The following is an 18,882-nucleotide window of genomic DNA, read 5'->3' as shown; positions in this document are numbered from 1 at the left end:
TTTCCAAATACTTTATTTTATATACTCCACCAGGCCTACATTAGGTGTTGGGGATGCACTATGAATTGCACTTGTCTCTGTATACCTCATAAGCACAGCAAATATTTGGAGTAAAAGAGTAGGTAAACCCTTTCTATGCTAAATTGCTGAAGACTGTATTCTGAAAAGCAAAAGGGCCCCTCCCCACCCAATTGCTTTTCAGTGGTTGCTTGCTTAAGGTTGCCCTTCATTCTGGAGTGTCCTCTTGCCAAACAAAATAATAAGCTGTTTCTGAAAAAACAGACCAGTTACTGGACCTATGCTTTTCTACTGCCCTACTATTGTGTAACAAAATAAGGTCAACAGTGCTGGCATTTGATCAAATTCAGATTCTCATGAGCCTGGCTGAGGGAAGAGCTCTGCTCCAGCTTCTTCAGAACCTAAGGCACAGTGTCAGCAACATTTCTGACAAATTGGTTATATCTGATTTTTTACTGGCATTTGGGAGGACTCCCCCTTCCCAGCACCCGCTTCTCCCTCCACACTAATAATATAAGACATCTTCTGGAGAAAAAAAATTCAGTTCTCCACACATAACCAACTTCATACCAATCTTGCAAAGAGAAGAAGTGAACATTTAGCTTCTGCCAGTCTGATCTTCAAGAGCCAGAGCATACACTTTCACTTTTTCTGTTGAATAGAAGATTAGAGAGTAACTAATTTATGCCTGTCCAGTTTATTCCCTTGCCTCTGCGGAGGCTTCATGGAATGATAGGTTTTCTAACCACCAGGAGGCACCAGACAGTTATGACCCATAAAGCTCAAGTTTCCAAACTATGGAAGAGAATAGTTTGTGATGTGATGCCAAGATTTAAGACAAGTAACTTGGGACAAACTAATGAGAACAGTTTCAAGTACAACAAAATCCAATTTAACAGCAGGAACATTCTTAAAGAAAAGTTCCACACTGTTCAAGAATATTGTGCTTTTTCTGTCTCAATCCATGAGTTCAGACCCCTCAGAGCCAACATTCTCCAAGAGCCCATGATAGCTCAGATCTCTGGACAGTGGCGGAGCGAGAACTGAAAGGGTGTTCAGGAGGGTCTGGTCTCCAAAGTGCTATCGTTTAATTGAACTATGGGTTAAATAAGCTTTGAGGCATGGGGGCCAGCAGCCCAACCATCCCACTTCAGTTTTCCATGAAAACAATACTATGTTCCAAACTGATTCACCATCAATTTCTGCTAAGATTAGAACACCTCAAGATGAAGTACTAAAATCTTATTGTCCTCTAACTTCTGTTCAATCTGTAGCTACTGGACTACAAATGAAATATTCTGACCCTAGACTCAATTTTATCTTTAGCTTTCTACATAATAAAAATGTTCATTATCTGTTAAGTGGAGGTGGGGGGGACTGAGTGCCATTTATTTTACACAAATGATGAACATGTAGACTTCCTGGAGCTCCCCAGAAGTCAGGAGAAATTAAGAAACAGAACCAAATAATGACTAGGATGAGTGGGATTTTTTAACATGTATCTGCAAAGCCAGCCTCTTACTATCTTTACCCAAAAACAGTTCATTCTTTTATCTTCCCTCCCACTCCCTGCACTTACAGGTAACTAAAAGTTTCTCCTTTGATTAGTTTGTAAGGTCCTAAGTAGGTAGGTAGCCAACCCTCCAAGAATTTCAAAAAAGTCAGATGTTGACCTGAGAATACTCTTGCTCTGCTAAACAACAAAATCAGTGGGTTAAAAAGGACACATTATCTAGATATGGGTCTGTGCCTGCCCTCACAAACAGTTCCATTAAGATGAAAATTCACTGTTTGGAAGGTCCACAGTCCAGCAGTGAGAAAACAGTATAAAGGGAAAATTCTTTACATCAAAACCTACATTCCTCAGTCACATTTAAATCCCCTTTTTTTCATGTTTTATTTTCTGTAAGCACAGTCTTAGGATTTTTACTGTTTTCTACAGTTGAAATAGCAGCACCTAAGCAATCAGGAACTTGCACTTCTTCACAAGCAGAAAAAAGTTACAAGATACAAAGGTTAAGGACAACGTTTATTGCTACCAGAGGCTTTCATCATCAGTACATGGTTCTAACCTGCAATACCTTCTTCAGACTGCACAGGGAGCCCGGGATCCAGAAGTCATGAAGAGAATATAGGTAGGCTGGGGAGGTAGGAGGAACTTTTATCGAGAAAATCCTAATAGCTTAACATAAAACTAGGGTACTGAATTCAGTTATTACATGTTACAGACAAATCACAGAGCTGCTCCAGCATCTAGACAGTCTCTTCTACCGATTACAAATGAGTGAATGAGTGAAAACTGATTAGTTACAAAAAAAAAATCTAATTTTAATTGTTACATGTTTCTTTGGTGAGCACCTGGATATATTAACTTTATCACAAATTCTTTTATACAAAAGTCAAAAATGCTTTCAACAAATCTGAGTGTGTCCTAATTACATACTACTTTTAAGCTCCACTTTAAGATAAACAAAAATGAAACCAATTTTGTTTCCAAACTCTAGAAACTGAAAGGAGATAAACACAAAAATCAATGTGGTAATATGAGTCCTTCTATTAACACCTCTGATTCATATGGGGCAATTTTGAAGTACCCTTTTCAGATTAATCTGAATTTGAATCATAGATTAAACATGGCTGTCACACTGAAATAATCTGTTCACTAAATTGCTAAAAAATAATTCTGAGGGTTTTCTAATCAGTGGAAATCAGGCTATAGATCAACATGCATAAAATTCATTAAGTATTCAATGAAGAAACAAGCAAAAAGCAAGAGGAAATTTAAATCAGGAGGCTGGGGACAGGGTTTGCTAGCTATGAATTTTGAAACTTCAAAAAAAAATATTGAATGTGAGTTTTTGACACAGGGGCAATCTACATTACATTTTATCAGAGAAAAATGTGGACCTGACCAACACTACAAAGAAATTTTTTATGTCAAAAAAAGATTGGGGATCTTCTGAATTTTACACTTTTTTTTGGTCTTTAAGTGCTTAAATAATGTTGATTTATAATTACCCACACAAGGAAACAGGTTTTTTTTCTTTCTGGCTCACTTCAAATCAGCCTGAAAAGGTATATACATTTATATAGCCTTTCCTGGTTTTCCATGTTCCCATTCCCAGAGTAGTCTACCTTAGTTTGTACTTGAAGGTAACACCTGAAGCTACATGACAGAAACAGGCTGCAAAGGTGGACAAGGGGAAGGATGTCCCTCTTGCCTTGATAAATCAGTGCCACACACAGACCCCACATTTTCAGAAGCATTATCTTCATTATAGAGCCGTTTGATTCCATCGTAGAAGTCATCCACTTCCATTTCCTCTACTTTGCGTTTAGCAGAGGTATGCTTGCACCCACCAGCAGCTGGGAGATGATGGTAGAAGGCTGCTGTACCTCTGACTGGCACTTCTGGTTTGCTGTTGTCCTTGGAGAAATCTGGGCCTGGGACAGAGGAGGGATGTAATCTGAACACTCCTTTGTCACAGGTCACCAGGGTGTGCTTGAGGGGACGGTAGACATAAACGGAATTTAGAGGCAGGGAAGACTGCAGAGTAGAGAGGTGATGTGCCACAAGCTCCCGGCAGTGGATCAGCTGGGAGCTCTCCATCTGGGCCAGGGGAGAAAAAAACCACAAAGTTGATAATTTATTTAATATAGGCTGCTCTGTCATCTTTGCTGGCCACTATTCCTCCCTGTGCCCTTTGTCCTCCTAGCTTTCTTTTCTCTCCCCACATCTTCTATCTCAAACTCATCTATGCCTCCAGCATATCCATCTTCTTAGGAATTATGTCCACATCTGTATTTCTAAGATAAATCTCTTTGGAACTTGAACTCACATTTGCAGTTGTATGCTGGATATCTTCGTGAAAGCAGAAACTACTCTCTTTTGTACACTGCTATATATCCAACATCTGCTTTTGTTCAGTCTCTTCCCCCGTCTAGAAGGCTTTTCACCTCACCCTCTTTGCCTCTTCTAATCTTTTCAGTGAAGACCAAAGTACAAATAAAGACAAAATTCATTAAGAATTTAAGGAAGCCAAAGACAAACAACAACAACAAAATTTAAATAAGGGATGGAGAAGGCTGTCTGGCTAAGAATTTAGAACAATTTAAGTATTTTGTTTTTAAAACTTTTGACAAGTTATATTTTTATAGAAAATAGGGTTGACAACACTAGGAAGAAATGGTTTTACTAATTTTTTTCAAAATTTGGGGCTTTCAACAATTCCTTATCAGAATAGTTCAGGTGTCAATTCTTTCTGAAGCCACCCTCGACTCCCTCCAGCCCCCTACAGATCCAAATTCCGGAGTCATCTGTTTCCATATCAACTTGTCATCCTCTTTACCACATTAAAATAATCTAACCATTTAAGCTTTTCCATTATAGACTACAAGATCCAAGAGGTAAGCATTGTATTTATTTTTATTCCCTGAGTTTCTAGCACAATGACTGTACAGTGAAGGCCTTCAAAATCTTACCTGTGGTAAAGAAATAGTCTCTCTGCCCTACTTTCCCTGTAATTATAGCTCTAGTCAAAATAATCATCTTCTAGCAACATGTATTTCTCCCCTATTCAAATTTCTTTAGTGGCACCCCAATGCCTACCAGAAATAGGCTAACCTCTTTAGCTTGATATTAATAAGCCTCTCCACAATCTGACCCCAGCCTTCTTTCCTAGCATATCCCAATTTGCGCTCTACCCTCCTGCCAAACAGGCCCTCTCTCCATTCTGCACAAGTCTTGCCCTTTCCTACTTTACCCTTGCTCATCCTGCTTCTACCTGTTGAAATTGTATTACCGATTCCTTCCAGGTCTGACTAACTGCCACCACCTCCAGGGAGCCTACTTTGACTATTTAACTATCTGGGATCACTTTTCAGTCTTGTGTATTTCCTAAGTATTTTTGGACATTTCTTAACCAAGTCTTTTTCATATCTATATAACCTGCAGCATGCAGCATGACTGTTTGCAATACCACAGAGAAAATAAAGGAAAATAACATATCCTGCAAGAACACATTTGGTCACAAAATTATTTTTATCTCTAAATATATTCATTACTTGTTACCCAGGAAAGTATCAGTGGAAAAAAGGATGAAAGGTTGGTGTTAGTCATCATGTAGTACAAATGTAAAAATGCCTGAATTTGTCAGAAAAAATATGTGAAAATGACCGTTATTTTAATTTTTACCATTTTACCAAGTACCAATTTGGTTCACTAATTTTCTTTCTAGTTTGAAAGACACTGGATAACACCCTATGGGTAAGATACTATTAACTAGTATTAGAATTTCTTCTCTTCCCTTAAAGAAAAAAATTACCTAATACTTAAGATAGTCCCCAACTATCAAGCTTACAACCATAGGCTAGGTCTTATCATGTCCCAGAGTTGTAGAACAAGCTGAGACATGCTAAGAACAGTAGAAAAAAGCACTTGGAAGAGAGATGGGGCTTCAAAATTCTTTAAGACAATTGGTACCCTAGCCAACACTTCAAGAAGCCTACAAAAGAGAGGTAATAAAAATGAAACAAATTGGGATGTGAAAAGAAGGCTATAGCATAAAAATTATTTCTAAAAAGTAAGTACCTAGTTTAATGAACTGTTCTTTAGCGAATGAATGATATTTAGTGGCCTAGAAAACTAAAAGTACCACAAATATTCTAATGCCTTGGTCATTGAGCATAATACCACAGCAGAATCCTGAAAAAAGACATATGTATTTCAAGTAAAAGGAAGACTATTACATCACTATAATCTTTCTCTGTAAAAAAAAAAGTAAGTAAATAAGGAGTTATATTTTAGAGGTGAGGACTGGCAGAAAATGATACAGCTAGAAAGACACTGGAGATTATTCAAACCAATACCATATATGTGAACTCTACTTCCACCCAAGTCCTCTGTCTGAAATAACATCAAAATAAATTCCTTCTAATCTAATACAACCTGAATTTGTTCTTAGAACAAAATAATATGACCCTTGTTGAGATCCAGTGGAGGAAACAAAAGAAGCACATATATTGTAATTACTACATCTTTAGACACAAGTCCTCTAATGAAACCATTATGAAAAGTTTCAAAATGAACTCGTTCTAATTGTGTGAAGGGAATATTTATTGTTATTTTTCATGACTATCTCCCCAAATTCAAATACAGTAACCATTTTTAAGTATCCCTTGCTAGAAAAACAAACATAACTATAATTTAGCTCACCAAGGAAGGTGGGGCAAATACCATTGAAAGTTTACAGAGCAGACACCCAAATAGGTTACTGATGGGAAGGGGCCAGAAGAGCATGACATAAATGATAGGTTCAGACTGATCCAGGTTTGGTGGATAGCACAAAGCACTAAAAATATCTACTGCAGTAGTCTGATCTTAGGCACCTTCGAGAAGAACTGGGAGACCCTGGTGGCTCCGACGGTCTGCTTCTTTAACTCTAGTTTTAAACTATACCATAGCAAGCAACATCTACTTTCACGACTGCCTGGCTAGGGACTAGGGAGATCACCACACTAATCTCAGTTAAAATCCTGAGATTATCAGTTAAAAAGAAGAGGACGTAAGTAAAGCCACAGAAGTAGACCCATGAGAGAGGTAAGAAGAGAGTTTAGCCACCCCAGAATGGTGACCAACAGGTAGCACAAGAACTATGAGAGGCAGGGGGGGAAGGAGGAGGGACAAGAGGAAGCTTGTCTTTCAAACAGGGAACACTCACTGTACTTTGAAGTCCAGAAGGAACTTACACAGAGCTCATGATGGTGGCCCCCTCACAGCATGAGATGTCTGTGATGGACCATTGGCAGTCCTCTCAAACCAGGACACTGGGAAACATGGCAGAAGTAATTCTGGCATCTCACCAATCTGAAGCAAGAATTTATACTAGAACTAGAAATCCAGGGGGAATATCTGATATTACTATGACCTAATCTCAGGTCTAATTACAAAGATATTAGAGCTGGTGTTCCTACCTGAGAAAGGTAAACTTAGCAGACAACTGAGTCTTGAAAAATCAGAAGCCACCCAGGTTTGGGCCATAAGGGTTAGCCACCAGTCCAAATTGGTTTTAGAGAACTGCTAAGACCAAGTCCCTAAGTCTCTGAAGTTGATGACCTTACTTGTTTTTAACTTTCTTCCCCATTATAATTTGGCTACATGGGGAAGAGACTTTTTTTTTTTTTAGAATCACTGTATCCTCAGTGCCTAGATCATAGATTTCTCAATAAATGTTTGTGGATTATAACTATTTATATATGTATATAAGAGAATGGAACAGTGGTTTTCAAACTATGCCCAAACAGCTTGCGCAAGGGAAGAGGCCATGTTGAAGAGGGCTCTGCACCCAATAGGTCTCTGCCCCAAACACATATTACAAGGTAACACTTTTGTAGGTGGTATTCCAGGATTGTATGGTACAAGATTTTGTTGGGGATGAAGGAAGGGTTCAAGTCTTAAAGGAAACTCTGAAAACCACTGCACTGGAATCTTTAAGGTTTGTGAGGTATGGAAAAAGCACTGGTTCTTTTTAGTCTTCTTTACTACTAAGTAGCCCTGTGAGTCTCTGAGAAAGTCCCAAGTTCCCTGAACTGCAGCTATAAAATAAAGGAGTTGAACAAAATGATTGCTAAGAAGATTCCTTCAAATTCTAAGTTTATCATGTTCCTTCAGTAAAGGGGGGAAAAACAAGTTTCAGTGAACACTTTCTTCTTCTAGCACCACAAGACTTATGAAAGAGAGTAAGCAATTCTCCAGTATTCTTCAGTAGAGAACAAGCCCTTGAAGCTAGGGAATACATGTGCTATTTACAACATTCTTATTACTTACGCTTCAAAGTCTGTCCTTTCTCTGTGACAGTAACGCTTCATATAGCAAATTTTCTCTGTACTAGCTTGGGAATAGGCACAGAGACCAAGTCAGGAGGCATTTAGAGATATGTCATTTGTTCCAATAAAAAAATAAAAAACATAACGTAGGAGGTTTTCTGTTAATGTCTCTTCCTCTACTTCCACAGTCCAATGTAAATGATTAATATTTGACTTGACTTTCTAACACCCTAGTTGGGCTAAGTTGGGTGGTCTATGATAGTTTCTAAAAATTCTCATTAGCAACTATCTCCTAGGGTTTATTTTCATTATAAGATTTATTTCAATGAAAAGAAATACTTCTCAATTATTTCACCTAAGATATGCTATTAAAAGAAACTATCTCCCTTGTAAAGGAGAAACAGCCTGTGTTACACTAACATCCTATGTCCCAGGGATATAGAACAAGCTAAGCCATGCTAAAAACAGTGGAACAAAGCACACAGAAGAGGGATGCGGCTCTAGCTGAATACTGCTCTGATCCTCATCCTTTTAAATAAAAGACTCTCAGCCCTACTCTGTTCAAACTAGGGTGTGAAATTCTCAGAGCTGAGAGGTAGCACTGAGGTGGTACTTATATGTCTGCTAACTTTTACAGCTCACATCTATAAGATCATCAATTATAATGATCTTAGAAAATTCAAAGTATCTTACCAAATTCAAGTATTATTCTCTTTTCTTTTTAGTATTCTTCTATACGTTTTATTAGTTCAGTAACTGCAGCTCTTTGCTAAAATTAGTTCATTTTAAATTAGTTTGTTTAAAAACAAAATGTTTCTAAGCTCAGAATTAAAAGGTCTTTTCTCTAAATAAAATAAATCAGAAAGACTGCCAAATGAGAATAAATAGGGACACATAAAGGGAAAGTAGGTTCATACGTCTTTTATGGACTCAGTTGGCAGAGGAGTACAGTTTGCAGCAGATGTAAACGTGCATGTTCTATTTGGTGACATGAATAGCTGCTCACATATATAGCACCATTACTAACTTTGCATTTTAATGAGAATTTTTTCCACTAAACTCTTACATTTAATATAGATGGTTGACAAGAATTTAACTGACCTATAACATCTTATACCAATTTGCAAGTTATAGACTAATCTCAGGAAATAACGGGAACTACCAGGACAAAACCTCTCAGAAAGATAGTTTCTACTTGCCAAAGTCTGGTACAAATACTTCACTTTCTATCTGATGATAAATTATTTGCTTGTCTAAACAGCAATTTCTTGCAATTTATGTTTTTGACGTATTTTTTATAAAGAGTAAAGTACTGAAGTACTATAATGAAACCTATAAATGTAGCCAGGAAGGTTCTTTATACAAAACTTAAGGAAAATATATTATAGAAAATCTTACTAATTTTCCAAGATTCTTAAAGATTTTAAGTAATCTAGAAGGGTTAAAAAGAATCAAGAAAATACTATCTAACTCTTACAAGAGGAAAAAAGACATCTAGCCCATAAATTTAAAGAGCATACTACTTTAATCTTGTCTACTCTTAAAAACAGTTTGCCAAGCCAGCCCTGATAGCCAGTGGTTAAAATCCGGCGCTCTCTGCTTCAGTGGCCTGGGTTTGGTTCCCAGGCACGGAAGCACATCACTCATCTGTCAGCAGCCATGCTGTGGGAGCAGCTCAGATAGAAGAACTAGAAGGATCTACAACTAGAATATACAACTACGTGCTGGGGCTTTGGGGAGGGGGCAAAAAAAGAAGAGGAAGATTGGCAACAGATGTTAGCTCAGAGTGAATCTTTCGCAGCAAAACACAAAAACTGTTTGCCATTACAAGATGAGAAACATCTCAAGTTTTATTCCATCTGGTAACCCTATGTATCCCAGTAAGAGATAAACTTAAAATGAACACTATTAAATTAGACTGACACCTACCTGTGCTTTCTGAAGCAGTTCAATTGTAAGAGGAAGCCAATCAGGAATGAGTTTCTCCATTTCCAAACTAACCATGGCCAGAGCAAGCATGGATCCTTTGAATTGCAGAAGTTGGTTGCAGGCCATACAATGAAGTAGTTGCTTGGTAAGGACTGACAAATGTTGAGATGGGCTCAGTTTGGGCAAACTGAAAAGTAACTGAGGCCTAGCTGACACTGCAATGGCATGAAACTGAAAAAAAAAAAAAAAAAAAAATCACGAGAACAACATTCTAGTTTTACTTAAATGTCTAGATAAATTAGATACAGAAATAGTTTGTAACATTCTTTCTAAGTTTGCAATTTTAGCTTCAGTGATTTGACATATATCCTAATTTCTAATTTTTCCTTGGCTAAATGCACTAATTTTCCTTTTCCTAAAAATCAGAAGAAAAGAAATGAGCAATTTACTTTTCAAGTTACTAAAATAGGACTACATATTCAAATAAGAAACTAAAATACTTCAAGTATATTTACAATGTGAAGAAAATCCAATGGTGTGGCTGTGTGAAGATCCCAGTTCAACTTATCCAGAATAATTCTCTCCATCCTCAGAATTTCGGATGAAGAACATCCACAGAAACTGTCTCTTGCCAACACCTTCAGTACTGGAATTCTCTATATAAAGCAAAGGGGAACCGGGAAGGGAGCAAAGGACAGAAAAAAATAAACTCATTTTCAATTTTTGTTTTGGTAAACAGAAAGTTAATAAATGGAGAGAACATTTCAAGGAAGAGACACGACTAATCATTAAAGGAAAATATTTACCTCATCCTCCTCAACAGTCTTGGCAGCTAAGAAAAAACAGCTGATTGCAATACAACTCAAGTATTTTGGGTGGGCCTAAAATTTTGGAGAGGGGAAAAAGCAACTTCAGTGATTCTTCAAAAAGTTACGATTTCATTTTAAAAAACTAGATATGCAGTTCAGACAAGTACACAATTCTACAGAATTCAATTAATCTGATTCCCACCCAGTGCTTTCTAAGATTAGAGCTAACTTTTAACTTCACAACACTAGCCATATGATATTCTATGGAAATACAAAGATCATTCCATTGCTGGAAGTTCAACCAATGCTAGTTAGCCAAAGTTAATTTCTAGCCAGCAGAGAAGAGATTGACTTAGAAAAAATTTTTTTTAACAAATAAAATTCCCAAAATTAAAAATATATTTGTGTGAGTATATTTGTAAGTAGTTTTATTCTCTTTACCTGTCAAATCAGTAAGATTAACATACTAGGTGTTAGGGGAATTAAAGAGAAAGAAGAGAATATTAAAAGAAGGCTATTAATACATTTCAAATGCTTAAAAAAAATTATAGAATGCTAGCAGATGAGGAATTTTCTAATTAGTGTCCACCAAAAAAAAAAATCATATTCGAGTTCCATGATAAAAGAATGAAAGGCTCCTAAATATACACAGAATCAATTAGTGGGGGAAAAACCTTCTTAGGTGTGACACCCACAGGAGGGCCTGAATTTGCCTCTTTTCCTTATTTATAATAAGGTAGGCCCACTTTCTACCTTAGGTAGAATAAAGAGTTTGCCAACCCAGCATCAGAATACAGTTTTAAATCATTGAAACAATTTAGTCCAATTATACCGAATGACAAAGAGATAAGTTATATAACACAAAGAAAACATGTTTCAATTTTTTCTTTTTTTTTGCTGAGGAAGATTCACCCTGAGCTAACATCCACTGCCAATCTTCCCCCCTCCCTTTTTTTATGTGAGCTGCCACCACAGCATGGCCACTGACAGATGAGTGGTGTAGGTCCGCGCCTGGGAACTAAACCCAGGCCGCTGAAGCGGAGTGTGCCAAACTTAACCACTAGGCCACTGGGGCTGGCCCTCAACATTTATTTTATTCTTAAATATTGCATTCCCATAAAACTGGGGGGAGGGGGGGCTTCTGATGACCAGAGTATGGCTTTGATTAATTATCTTATTTAATAAACAGGCCAATGACCATTGCCTCCATATAAGCAGCACACTGTCTAGGAACCTTCCAATCCTCTGCCTGCATGAGAAATTAAAGCTGCTTCAACACTACCAATATTTTAAAATAATCATTAATATTAATCAGAAAATTACAGTTTAGAAAGCACTTCCATAAATACTATGTTTGTTATGTCATCTTTTTACAGATGAGAAAACAGTCTGAGAGGTTAAGGGACACCACACAAGTGATCTAGGAAGTGAAGTCAGATCTTGCTGCTAAGACAGTTTCCAGGCTACCTTATTTCCCCATATATACAACATATCAAACCTACATCCCTGAGGTAATCAGAGTTCATTACAAAGAAAAGAGTCCAATAGTTAACAACTTTGGGTAGGCAATGCAACCTCTAAATCGAGAGCACCAACAATAAATTTAGTAATAAAAAGAGTCCCAACAGCAAATGCATAATTTTTTTAAAAACAAACAGCAGTTCTCAGCCCTGTATGCACAGCAGAATCATCTGTGCAATGTTTTTGCTTCTTTAAATTCAGACCTCACCACTAGAGATTCACAATCAGGAGGTCTGGGATAGGGCTCAAGGTTCGGACTTTTAAAGAGCTTCATAGCACTTGCTTCTGCACAGCCAGGCTTGAAGCGCCATTCACTGTTGCAGCCCTTTTATGGTCTGCTTTAAGTGCCTCTATTTATCCTATGAATACATTTTAGATTACTTATTTCAGCATAGATTAATCTTCTTAAGTAAAGAGTATCTGATGCTAATAACATGACAGGATCCATTAAATAAGAAATATGAAAAAATGAGATTATACTTGGCAAAATTCTCTGATTATTCCAGAAACTTGCTCAAATTTGTTTAAAATGTTTAACAATAAGGTTAGTAAGAATCTTTCCCATGATAGAAGCTACAATAAGTTCATTAATAATTTTTGAAAAATATACAACCCAAGAAAGGGCATTAACTTTAACACAACTTTCTATCTGAAAGGGAGATCAGCTGTAGTAGGGGGACAGAAAGGAGGGAGGGGTTGCTGCTGAGATAAAAGGAGACATCTCAGATAATCCAGATTTCAGGCAATTAGTATCATCATAATTAAGGGTTCTTAAGGGTCTCTTAAGAGTAGAAGTTTGAAACATATAAGAAAGTAACTGAGTGGCCACCCAAATTCTTCCACTCCATTATTTTTTTGCTTCTATTTTTTTAATACGTAATAACAAAGAATACAGTACCCTCAGTGCAGAATTCATAGGTCCCTGAGCTTACATATTCCTAGGCGTAAAAATGCCAACAACTGAATTGCTTTTCTACTTTTTCATGCCTTGCCATTAAATAAATGCTGACTTTCTGCTTTAAATCTGTTGAGGGCCTACTGTGACTCAGTCCACATAATAGAACCAATGACATATTAGACCAATAGAGACAATACAAAACTTATTCATGTATTTGTATGCTGCCAGTCAACAAAACACACCAAAGTTATTTTATGACAGTTTCGTTCATCTTGTTATACTCCAAACGTATGCCTCTAGAAAGTACTTATAGATTGTTGAGAAAACTACACAATATGGATATTCAATAAATAAGTAGTGATGGAGAAAACTGTGCAATAGGCTTATACTTTTCTAGTCTGATTCACTGTCCACATCTAGTATACCAATGTGTTAAAAGATGACTAAACATTCTGCCAATGCTATATGGTTTGCATGAAAATCAAGATGATAAAATTTCATAGGTTAAATATAAGCTATGAATACTTGTAGCAAAAAGAAAATTACAGAATTAGAAACATTTCTGAAAATTTAAAGCAATAGCAGAAGACAGCATGTCTTCTTATAGGTACATATATCATCCACAGGAAGATCCTCTACTTCTCTCCACTTTATAGAATGTTTACTAATAGCCCCTGGTTTAGCATATAAACCCTCAAACAATAAGGTGAGTGTAAGTGTATCCTAAAATATTTACCTTTACAGTAGCTAAAAACCTGTCCACAAGAGTGCTGGCCAGAGCAAATGTTTCTGGGTAAAGGTTGAATTGGTACTTGAGTTTGGCCAGCCACTGAATCACTTCATCTCTCTGGGATGGAGAAACGTTCTATAAGGGAACAATTAAAAATAGAATAAAAACAAAAGAGAACAAGTAAAGTTTCAAGTTATCATCAAGAATATGTCTAGAATTCTCTCTATAAAAGGTTAGCAAATGCTATGGAATTATGTTAAAAAGTGTTTTTAAGTTTATTCAAAATCTATCAAACTTGGGGCTGGCCCAGTGGCATAGTGGTTAAGTTCTCACACTCCACTTTGGCAGCCTGGGGTTCACAGGTTCAGATCCCATGCACAGACTTAGCACTGCTCGTCAAGCCATGCTGTGGCAGCATCCCACATAAAATAGAGGAAGATTGGCACAGAAGTTAGCTCAGGGCCAATATTCTTCACACACATACAAATCTATCAAACTTGAGATAAATGAAGATACTTTATGTACTGGTTACAGCATTTTATATCAATATGCAATATTCTCTTATTCTTTATTAAATAAAATCTTCACTGTCATCTCACCATGTATCTATACTTTAATTAAATTGAAGTGTACAGGGAACCTAACATTTTAAAGTTTACATAACACTGATCAACTGATAGTAATTTTGGAATTAAGTTTTCCCAATTCTTGAGACTAAGAAAATAGAGTGAATTGTTTTCTAACACAGCAAATAGCCACTAAACCATCTTAGGAAATATAAATGACTCTGATAACAGAATGACAGCGCATTAAAAACAAAACTAAAATCAACAGGAATAAATGAAAGCTACCAGGGGCAACAGACACACAAATTACAAAAATTACACATTTAAAGATGACAAAAGAATATTGAAGGAGAAATTAACCTAAACTAACTTACCACTGAAGAGCTTATTATACAAACGCAAAACATTATTGTCGTTTTAATCTTCCTACATATTATTTTTAATGGCTGAATATAGGCTTAAGTTTTAGAAGGTACACACTTTAAAGCAATAATGATTTAGATAGCTTTACTCTTTTGCACTTTTGCAAGCACCATAAAAAAAAACAAAAAACCCCCAGTCTTACTTAATGTGCTACTAAGAAATGAAACAGATTCTTATGCACACAGTTGGCTCTTTGTATCAGCAGGTTCCGCAACCCAAGGATATGGAGGGTCAACTAAGGGACCTGAGCATGTGTGGGTCCAGGAAACAATCTCCCTCAGATACAGAGGGACAACTGTACTTACTTCTGCCAGGTAAACGCAACAAAGTACAGAAATGACACTCTGATTAGTGGAAAAACAGTATTTTCAATAAGTTCCAGACAAGTAAGCACTTGCAGTCTTTATCATTGCAACCATTTTTGATGGAAATCTCTTAAAAAATTTATTACTTATCTCATTCCTTAGAAAGTAGAGAGACCAGAGCTTAAACCTTTTTCCTGATCACTCGGGGTCAACTTTATGAATTAATTTCTCAATCACAGAGATGCAATGAGCTATTAAAGCATGAGGGGCTGTATATCTTGACAATATATCTCCTCAAACAGGTATTTCAGTTGGAATTTCTTCTCTCCTTTCTCTTGGCTTTCTTTAGTGTTGTGAGGAATACATGACTTGGTGCTCATTATAATCTCTGCCATTGCACTTGCTAATTTGTCTCACTTTATTCCCACTCCTCTGTCACTTTTCAGCTCTGGTACAACAAAGTACAGTGTTTCTTTGTGTTGGCCAAATCAACTCATCACATGTATAAATTTTTACATCTAGCTCTACACTCAGTTGTAACTGGTATTTTAGAAGGTTAACTGTCATATATGCACCTTCTGGTCAATTCCTTTCGTCAACACTGACACTAGAATACTGCAAAAGAAATACTGACAAGAAAATGAGATAAAGATAATTTATAACCTCTTATATCAACATCTCACCACCAAGCTGGTGTTAAGACTATGAACAGGGGCCGGCCCTATGGGTGAGTGGTTAAGTTCCCGAGCTCTGCTTCAGCGGCCCAGGGTTTTGCCAGTTTGGATCCTGGGCGCGGACACAGCACCGCTCATCAGACCACGGTGAGGCGGCATCCCACATGCCACAACCAGAAGAAGCCACAACTAAAAAAAATACAACTATGTACTGGGGGGATTCGGGGGAGAAAAAGCAGAAGGAAAAAAAAGATTGGCAACAGTTGTTAGCTCAGGTGCCAATCTTTAAAAAAACAAAAAAGACTACGAACAATAATCTGAAACCATCTGACAATCAGGACATTTAATTCAGTTCATATTAGTAAACATTAAGTGTCGATCATATGATAGCTCCATGGGAATACAATTATGAAGGAAAAAACTCCCCGTTTAAATTTTAAAACTTAAAGTCTCATGATAAGGTAAACAATTAGAAAATGTCAAGAAACTATATGGTAAGCAATAAAACAGAGGTATACACAGGGTGCTAGGAGAGCACACTAGAAGGGCACCAGGACCAGTGTGGGAGTAGCAGGAAAGCTTCTTAGAGGAGATGGCAATTAACTTGTATCTGAAAAGTTAAAAACTGGGGGAGGGGTGATCGTTTGCGAGGTAAGGAAAAGAGCCACTTTTTTAAAGCCTATGAACTTTACTCGAAAGGACAGGAAGGATGTCAACCTGGAGGCAATAACCTATGGTTAAGCTTCTCAGACTTGAAAATAAAATCAAGGTGGGTGGAAAACACTACTAGAAACAGTACTCTGAGGATCAGTGATGCAATTCCACAAATCAAAAAGAAGCATAAGGCAGTACACGGGACTGAAGTTGTGAGTTGACAGGTTCTGGGTGCATAGACTAGCAGGAGAAATTACCTCCTGCAGAGACTACTGTCCAACATGACAGAGGAAACTGGAGTTAGGCTATTAAAGCCAGGAGGTGGATTTTCCCTCTCACAAAAAGAGTCTGAATAAGGCAGCAACACACTACTGTCTAGAGCTATGGCTTCTTTAGGAAGCTGAGAGGAAGCAGACAGAGCCCTAGAGCTAGCCTGGGTCAAGCAGCCCTTAGCATGGCATTGGTTCTACAACATCCCATTTTCCATAGAGCCCTGAAGTACCACTTTAAGATTTAGTTCTGGACTAGGGGCCCCTCAAGGTCCTTAGGAACCAAGTGAGGGCGGTCACAAAACTTCTACATGGAAAGAGTTAAGCATTCAAGAGAAATTAAATTTCTACCAAGACGATCTTTTACCTAAAATGCCAAAACAAATAAGAAAAGTAATGCTAAGTAAGGCATCCAAACAAATCAATGACAAGGAAATAAACTGACACACAAGGATAAACTGACACAAGATAATGGTGACATAATCTGATGAAACTGGGAAGGCTTTTATGAGGAACAAGAATACCGTTAATTCCACCTTCAGGTCAGATACGATGGGAGTATAAGAGAAAAAACATCCCTAAATGACAGATTACATTACATAATGTGACTAGTCGGTGTTTGACATTAAACAAATAACACAAACATCTAATTGTAAGAAGTACCACAAAAGACAGACAGAATGTGCTATAAGTGTATAAACACACAAGGGAACAGAGTTATATAGAGATTTCCATATCATAGTCATAACTAAATGATATAACTTATGTAAACATGAACACACAATGCAAAAGGCACTTAAATATTAGTTTTGTCCTTTCCTACCTCTAAAAGTATCCAATGCTCTAATAATGCCAGAAAAATCAAATTTACAAAGTATTACATATAAATAATTCTTTAAAACCAATTATAGTTATGAAAGAGATCATGAGAATATTTTTGGACTTTAATATACCTTATATTAAAATTTGAGAATAGAGCCAAGAAAGCTTTCCTGCATGGCTAATATTATCACTAGCCAAAACTAAGAGCAGTAAAACCCCACAAAAGATGGTAGTGTGAGAAGGCTCACTCTTAGTGAAATGATACTGATTCTAAGACCACCTTTTCAAATCAATTCAAACACATACTACACAGTAATATTATCAGGATAGCTTTACAAAAATTAAGTTCTGTGCCTAAGTAATCCCATTCAGGAGAGAGGAAGAGAGGAAGGAAGGAAGCAGGCCTGCCCATCCCAGCTAGTATTTCCTGATCAAGGCATCTGCTTTCTCTTATATGGATTGCTTGAACAGGGTTAAGAGGGTTCAGTAAGTTGGTTAACAACTAATCCCAAAGAGAATTTATAATGGATTGATTTAACACGGTAAAACACAGGGCTTTATATTCCACTGCTATTCTGATCATTAAAACACAAATCCTCCCCAGCTTTAAACTCTAAAAGGTTCACCATTACCTAAAAGATTAAGTACAATCCCCTAGGCATGGCATACAAATCACTCTATGACCTACCTCTCCAGCCTCACTCACCTTCTATCACTTTCTACCTTAAAATTGATACCGTAAGAGTACTACTTACATTAATGGTTCTTCCTTGCTCCTGCCATGCAATTTCACATCACTGCTCCTTTGCTCATACTTGTCCTTCTAATTAGAACAACCCTCTTCCTCTCTTTTACCTGCCTTATTCTCCTTCAAGAGCTATTTCAATGGTTACTCTTCACCACTTTTCCTGGTAACTCAAGTTGGCCTAAGTACCTCCCTGTGCTCCCACAGCATCTCTTGTCATACCTGTTAAGATCAACTTTTTTTTAAAAAATTATCTTTCTGCTTTTGGCTATCATGGAGTAAGGTAGCAGCAAACCTACATTCCAGCTGAGAACAACTACAAAGGCAATTAACATTAACAACTTGTTTTAAAGGCATCAGAACTGCTAGGACAACCAGGCAATGAGAAGTCAAGATTCTGGAGGAGAGGTAACAAGAAGAGATGAGTCAACATTCTGCAGGATGTTTTCCTTCAGGGTATTTACCCATCCTGTGAGTATGGCAAGAGACTGAAAGTTATGGGCAATGAAATCAATTGAGCTTTGGGGAGTCTCACAAAGCTAGAGACAAAATTTGGAGATTTGAGGAGCCAAGAACCTAGTGGAGAGAGGGAGGGTCAGAGATGTAAATGTGACATTCAGCTGATTTTCTCCTTAATACATTTTCTGAATGTAATTCTGAAGTTGGAAAGCACAGAGATCTAAGAAGCTAAGCGG

General features: G+C 37.2%; 1 protein-coding gene across 5 annotated transcripts in view; it reads right to left on the bottom strand.

The window, feature by feature from the left end:
• Positions 1 to 2,028: 2,028 nt before the first annotated feature.
• Positions 2,029 to 18,882, bottom strand: part of CCNI (cyclin I) — a 32,471-nt gene continuing 15,617 nt past the window's right edge. For 3 of the 5 annotated variants that reach the window (XM_044766185.2, XM_044766186.2, XM_044766187.2), the window contains 5 exons: positions 13,736 to 13,864; positions 10,578 to 10,652; positions 10,287 to 10,427; positions 9,772 to 10,002; positions 2,029 to 3,628 (listed from right to left, as the gene is read on the bottom strand). In XM_044766185.2, coding sequence (XP_044622120.1) covers positions 3,185 to 3,628; positions 9,772 to 10,002; positions 10,287 to 10,427; positions 10,578 to 10,652; positions 13,736 to 13,864 — 1,020 coding nt within the window. In that variant the 3' untranslated portion in view covers positions 2,029 to 3,184. The remainder of the gene's footprint in view (positions 3,629 to 9,771; positions 10,003 to 10,286; positions 10,428 to 10,577; positions 10,653 to 13,735; positions 13,865 to 18,882) is intronic. The other 2 variants (XM_044766188.2, XM_070505584.1) reach the window with 1 other exon arrangement.

The sequence above is a fragment of the Equus asinus genome, chromosome 3 (genome assembly GCF_041296235.1).
Source record: "Equus asinus isolate D_3611 breed Donkey chromosome 3, EquAss-T2T_v2, whole genome shotgun sequence".
NCBI lineage: Eukaryota > Metazoa > Chordata > Mammalia > Perissodactyla > Equidae > Equus > Equus asinus.
This window is presented reverse-complemented; position numbering and strand designations above follow the sequence as displayed.